Here is a 6,667-nt window from a genome sequence, read left to right on the forward strand (position 1 = left end):
TATATTCGTAACATAAAATAAATTAAGAGCTTTGAATGAAAAAATTGAGAATATTGATTTGAGAAAAAATAAATAAATATTCTTAAAAAAATCTTATTGATTATTAGATATGACTATTCAATTTTGAGCCTTTCTTAACAAAATTTATGTTTTGTACCATGCTGAATTTCTATTAAATTTCTGTATAAGAAAAGGTATATTAAAAATATAATATAGATTAAACTATTTTTTAAATTATTATCCATTATGACATTTTGTTTATTTTTTGAAATTGGGTGTTACAAGTATATTTAATTAAGATCCATAAAATGATTTAAATACAGAAGGATTAAATATTTTTGAAGTCCCTTTAGCGAATGTTATCCTGTACAAACTGTTCACCAAAATTAAAATGCCTGGATATAGAGAACAGCTAAGTAGTAGCTCATCCCAATATGTCGCCAGACGGCAACATCTGCTGCTGCATGCTCTGCTTTACTGCCTCAATTGAGTGATGTATAAAAATACTTCAAGTTGCTATACATTTCCTGTAGACCATGCCAAATTGCAACCAAAATACTATATAATAAATTCAGACTAATGAATAATGGAGAAGCTTATTCTAGTCAAGAGATAGGGAACAAAATAATAATAATGATTTTATTCTTAAAATAGTCAATTGGACCAAGTAGTGACCAGTCGCTAATCATTTACAAATTTATAAGACATTCTCACATGAAAATCTTAACCACTGATAATGATCCGCAGCATTTTTAGTACGTACAGTACACCCAAAGCGTTTTTTTTTTTAAGTTAATTATTAGTCCACAAACAGCTAGAAAGTATAGTGTGCAGAATGTGACCATCGCATATTCTTCAATTCCCACAACGCCATTAATCAAGGTCAAATTTGAGTTCAAATTTACCATGACAAATACAATTTTCATTATAAATTAGCAAGGAACTGGATCTAATTCTTCATTCCAGGCATTCCTAAGATAGGAAAAAATAAATTAAGAGGCAGAATTAAGTATTTTACTCTCGTATCGTTACATTGTCGAAAAGAACAAACAGACACTTGTAATCTACGCACTTCTCACAGGAAGGAACTGTAGTCAATTATAGTAATAATACCAAAATTGTTTTGCACATTTTATAATTTTCTTATCTGTCCTTTTTGTTTCATTTATTAAGAGTGTCAGCTACATGCCATTATTTGTCTTTAACCTTGGTTCCCAAGGGAACTAGTGTGATGAGTTTCCATGCGGATTGCACATGCACCAATCAATTTGGACATTTCTATTATTGTGTTCGATCTGAGATTACAAGCTGTAGTATAACCATTAATTTGGCAGCAATTAAACCTATTTTAATGCAATACCACTTATGTTATCTATGACATTATACTAATGACTTGACAAAATACCCCCCTTATACAGCTAACTACGCTACTTTAAGTATGTGGTTCCACCTGTGATCCATGTCAGCCAATTTGGGTTCTTCTAGGACGCGTTGAATAATTATGCAGCCTAGGAGCTATTAAAACTAAAGAACATGTAATCATGAACATACAACCACACTAGCTAGTTGGACCGAAGAACAAGAGAAACATGCATGCTCAAGGCAACTTTGTGTTTAGTAATAGCAACTAGTAACGAGTATGGAATATGAATTTGCTTGTTGCCACTTGAAAATTCGTGGTTTCTAAGTTGCATTTATTTTAATAACGTATATATGAGTTATGTTGTAAAACTTGTTACTTCTTCATAATTTACCGAAATTCAAAGTACTGCTATCACAGTAACAAAAAACAATCATGATTCAAGAAAATTAAACAATGGTACTTTAGCATTACTGACCATTTCTACGCCTTTTCACATGACATATCAACTTATTGGCACTAGTTAGAATACTTTTCTTAAATGATTTACGTTATTTAGGCCTATCACGCTAACACAAAATAATGATGATGCAAGAAAATTTTTTATTTAGGTTTCCTTAAATGCATTTGAATGGTTTGGTGAGAGAAATTTATGATTGATAGAAGGAGAAAGAGATAAATGAGGAAATATAGAGAGGGTCGGGGGTCCAACCTATCTTGGTATGGTTTCCTAAAGAATTGACTAGTATTCATCAAAAATGGGAACTGAAAACCTAAGAGACAGGAACATTTGTACCTTAACATGCAAGGGACCCCTTATTATTGGTTTAGGAGCAGGGTTCTAGTATTATGTAGGAGGACCAACAGAGCATAGAGAAGTTGGCCCCCCACAAATCACAATGCGAAAGTACATGAAGTTGGGAGTTCTCGGGGGAGGGGCGTGGGTGAGGGGAAGATGAAAGCACCAAATTTTTCATTCTTGCTCTTGTACATTATGCAGAATTTATACACCTGTTTGCAGAAAATTCAGAAACAGAGCCCAAGAACTTGGCTCTAGTTATTAACCATCTGCGCTACCTATGCCTAGCTATCAAACACTCCCCAGTCCCCTCTGGTTCCCTCCCAGATGAAAGAAAACAATTTCAAGGACAACAAGTCAGTAACGTAAAAAAGGACAACGTGAACAAAAGCTCAGCTCATGCTAGCTTCGATTGTAGAACACCATACTTTGCCTTCCTTACACTCATTAATGCTGCTAAATTAATTTCTTTGAGTACAGTAGTACATCACATGAGGTTAATATTTTCTTACAAACGCTATTTAATGCTCCAACCTTTTATCTTTCTTCAAAGTCTAGTAATTCATTTGCGACTTCATTTACCCTCCTTGAATTAATGAGACCATTATTGAGTGTCATAGGGTAACTTGGAACATCTCGGATAGTCAGAACAAGAGGAATTTAAAGGTTATTCAGATGAGAATAACTTATAAAAAATAATCGATATTATTTATACCTACATGATACAATAAATACTTGATTCACACAACTTGTTTCTATAATTAATGGTCATGATTTTGATTTTCGATGCATCATATCAAATTAATACTTGATTCACACAACTTGTTTCTATAATTTACTTTTCAACTTAATCTTTTTTTTAACCTTAATTTATTTTTATATAAAAAATTTAAAAAGTTTTATGCCTTTAGTTTATTCTTATATAATACAATAAATGATTCATTTTTCACAATAAATACACCTATCATATTTTATCCTTCTTTTATTCACATGATTTTACCATTAATCGGTGGTATTTTATCTTTTATAGAATTTATATTTATATTTTATTTTATTTTAATCTAAATTTGACAATAATTAAAAATTTTCAAAATTTAAAATCACAAAATGGTTGTAAAAGATATATTAATGCATTAAAAAAAAACTAAATGCTGAATATATTGTTGTTGATGTTTACAAAAATACATATTTTTACCACTGTAGTCCAAATTGACAATCCATGAACCATATTCAGGTGATAATATCATAATACGGACCTCATACCACAACTGAAGTGACGTGGTTGTTGCCATTCTATATTCCTATTCCTAATGCCTGCAGTGCAACTCGACGGATGAGACTTCGAGAAGACATGCCCTTTCTATTACTTGTTTGATCGTATAAAAAAAAATTAATAATACGATTTGCTTGAACATCTTAAATGTAATTTAAGTTCTGTTATATAACACGTTGTATTTAATTTAATGCACGCGTATATTATTATGTTTTGCTGAGTATTATGTCATTAGTCAATTGAAATGAGGGGTCATAATGACACTAGTTATAAGAATCAATAACAGAAAGATCAAGAAAAAAGAATATAGATATTTTAAGAAATACATGTTATTCTTAAAAAATGTAAAATATTTCAGCATAAGAATATTTTTGTTATATTCCTAAATAACTTGAGACGCCTTCACACACATAAAAAAGATAACATTTTAAGAAAAATATTTGATAGATAGTCTAGATCTCTCTTTCACAAACAATGCAAGAGTTGGGAACTTAAGATTATTTTATTAGGATTCTCGACGCTTGTTACTAAAAAAACCAAGAGTTGGGTATTTAGCATTACTTTATTAGGATTCTCAACTCAATGCTAATAATTATAAATAAATAAATAAGAATATTCCTCAGTCCCAGGTAAAAAAAAAATGGAAGTCAAAACAAAGTGTCCAAGAATAATTTTTAGGTGAATTAATATAGAGAAATACAGGCAATTTTAAAATTAAAAAATTGAAATAATAGAGAATAATTAATGTGAATTTTATTTTGCGCAAATTACACAAATCCAAGTGTTATCCGAAAAGAAATATGGTGCGAGCGTCCTCTTGTGTGAAGGCTCACATAAATTAATTAATGATATAGAAAGTGGAGGCAATGAAGGAGCAAAGAGAATTTAGAATGTCTTGATCTTTAGATTTGGTGAATGTAAATACGGAAGGTATTTGTTTGGGTAACATAAATGCGTTGTTCTGAGTGGAGACAGAATGAATAAAATGAACATCGTCCTACAATTTGTTTGGGAGCAAGCCAAGACAAATTCACAGTCCATGGATCCCTTTCCTCTTCCTCATGCCTCTTTGTAACCAAAACGAAAACACACCAAGGAAAGGGAGGAGAGAGAGAGAGAGAAAGAAAAAGCGAATACTTGTCTTTTAGTTAATTCAACAGCAGTGGGGTTGGAGAGAATTTGGTCTCATTTCATCATGGTATACAAATAAATATAAATGTGTTGCTTGCCGTTGGAAACTTTCCTACGTGATTTGCTCATCATTTCATCCTCCACAGTCCACACCCATCATGTGACTAGCATACATACAATTGAAGCTGTTGGAGAACCCAAATAAATAAACTAGTAGGACTACTAATACCAAAACTTTGTCAACATTTGCTATACTATATATATATTTTTATTTTTACATTGCTGAGGCTGGAGAGGAAAATTGGGGAATCTTACACGTGTCAAAGGTAAACCTCCGACAGGCGACAGCAGAAACAAAGTGAGGCGCTGCATTTGCATTTTGTACATACTACATAGTGATAAAATTTCCGTCCCAATTAAAAATAAGTTTTTGTGGGGTAAAATAAAGAGATAGAAAAAGAAATGAAAAATGAGAGTAGGAAGTAGGAAGTAGGAAGTAGGAACCAGGAAGGAATAGTACCTGGAAGACCTACTCCATCAAGAAGCGTTTCACAATCTTCACGCTTGGTTCCAACACCTGTCTCTCCCATACATGGGAGCCTGACGTGAGGGCCTCCGTAGCGTCGATCCTCCGTAGGTCCCACCCGGCACGTCTCAACCGCTCGATCTTCCCAATCTGACGCTGGGCCAACTGACACGTGTTATCTTTGATCGCCCTGACCGCTTCCCTATATGCATGCTCCCGCAGAGGATCGGAGCCAGCATGAGACCCCAGGTATTTATTAAAAAAGCGGTCGAACTCGGGGACCCCAATGGCCTTTCGGAGGCCGAACCGGGTTCGAGAGGCGGCGTCCGGGTCGAAGAACTGAGCCAACTCGTCGAGCATCCCCGAGTCAAGCATTTGGTCAACTCGTTGGCGCAAGTATTGGGATAAGACAGGGAAGGCTATGTCGACCCAGAGGAAGCAACAGTTGTAGCGGAGGTGAGAGGATATAAGGGCTTGGCTATGGAAGACGTTGAAGCGAGGGTCGAAGTTTTGGACGAGGAGCGCGTGGACGAAGGAGTTGGAGCCGCCCACGAGGAGGGGGAGGTTTCCCCGGGCGCTGATGTCGGCGATGGTGTCTGCGCCGCGGCAGCGGAAGTCGGCGGGGGAGAAGTCCCCGTGGGAGGGGTCGACGTCGCCGAGGAGGTGGTGGGGGACGCCGCGGCGGTGGGAGTGGGGGATCTTGTTGGTGGTTATGTCGAGGCCGCGGTAGACTTGCATTTTGTCTGAGTTTATGATTTCCGAGAAGGGGAAGAGGGTGGCGAGGTCGATGGAGAGGCGGGACTTGCCGGAGCCTGTCGCCCCCATTATGACGACCACCTTGTCCTTCCGGCGGTGGAAGGCCGCGTCCATGCGGGTCCACCGCTTTATGGGGTAGTGGTACCGCTGGGGCTGGGGTTGCAGGATCCACAGTCTCATGGGAAGGAAAGAGAAAGTGTCTGTTGCCTTTTGGTTTATGATAGAAACGGCATTGCCAACATGCCCAATGCCCAATGCCCAATGCCCAATGCCTATCAATTTTAATCTCACACTGTTCCTGCTTAATGCTCTTCTTGCATTGTCTTTCAATGGTTTCTCCGCTCTTTCTCACTACTCGCCACTCTCTCTTTTGAGTTTTGAGTGAGATGAGGCCTGAGGGACACATATCCCACCACTTATTTAAACCATAGTTTTCATGCCTCATTAAACCGCTTATGCGCATTAAACCGCTTACCAAACTAATTCAATAAATCAAAGCTTCAATTTCTTACTTCATTACTTAATTCAACTCTATAAATTTTAATTCATTTCTAAATTCTAAATTTCATCTTATTTAAAATTAATCTTATTTTTATTTTCTATAGATTTATAGGATTCGAATTAATCCCAACCCCCTTAAATGTGATTAACAAGTTATATATGAAATATAGAGTTGAATTAATCTCATAAACTCCTTATTTTTACTTTAGTCAACCCAATAGGTGACTATAGGTCGATTTTAATTTGGCCCGTTTTAAATTGGTTAATTTATTACTTATCTTCTTTTATTTTATTTTTGGCAAATTCATGTTGAAAAATGTT

The 6,667-nt window shown here is 35.7% G+C and overlaps 1 protein-coding gene across 4 annotated transcripts; it reads right to left on the minus strand.

The window, feature by feature from the left end:
* Positions 1–264: 264 nt before the first annotated feature.
* IPT1 (isopentenyltransferase 1) lies at positions 265–6,226 on the minus strand. 4 transcript variants are annotated; one of them, XM_083060289.1, is made up of 2 exons: positions 5,084–6,226; positions 265–527 (listed from the first exon to the last, which is right to left on the minus strand). In XM_083060289.1, the coding sequence occupies exon 1, from the start codon at positions 6,023–6,025 to the stop codon at positions 5,093–5,095; it is 933 nt and encodes a 310-aa protein (XP_082916415.1). In that variant the 5' UTR covers positions 6,026–6,226; the 3' UTR covers positions 265–527; positions 5,084–5,092. The 4 variants fall into 4 exon arrangements, with proteins under 4 accessions (XP_082916415.1, XP_020237655.1, XP_020237654.1 ...); XM_020382066.2 differs by lacking the exon at positions 265–527 and adding an exon at positions 4,351–4,727; XM_020382065.2 differs by lacking the exon at positions 265–527 and adding an exon at positions 4,351–4,748.
* Between the last annotated feature and the right edge of the window lie 441 nt (positions 6,227–6,667).

The sequence above is a fragment of the Cajanus cajan genome, chromosome 7, assembly GCF_000230855.2.
Source record: "Cajanus cajan strain Asha chromosome 7, NIPB_CcT2T_4, whole genome shotgun sequence".
In the NCBI taxonomy this organism is placed as follows: Eukaryota; Viridiplantae; Streptophyta; class Magnoliopsida; order Fabales; family Fabaceae; genus Cajanus; species Cajanus cajan.

Excerpts from the sequence above, each read along its gene's own strand:
- IPT1 (XM_083060289.1), bottom strand. The coding sequence starts at position 6,025 with ATGAGACTGTGGATCCTGCAACCCCAGCCCCAGCGGTACCACTACCCC.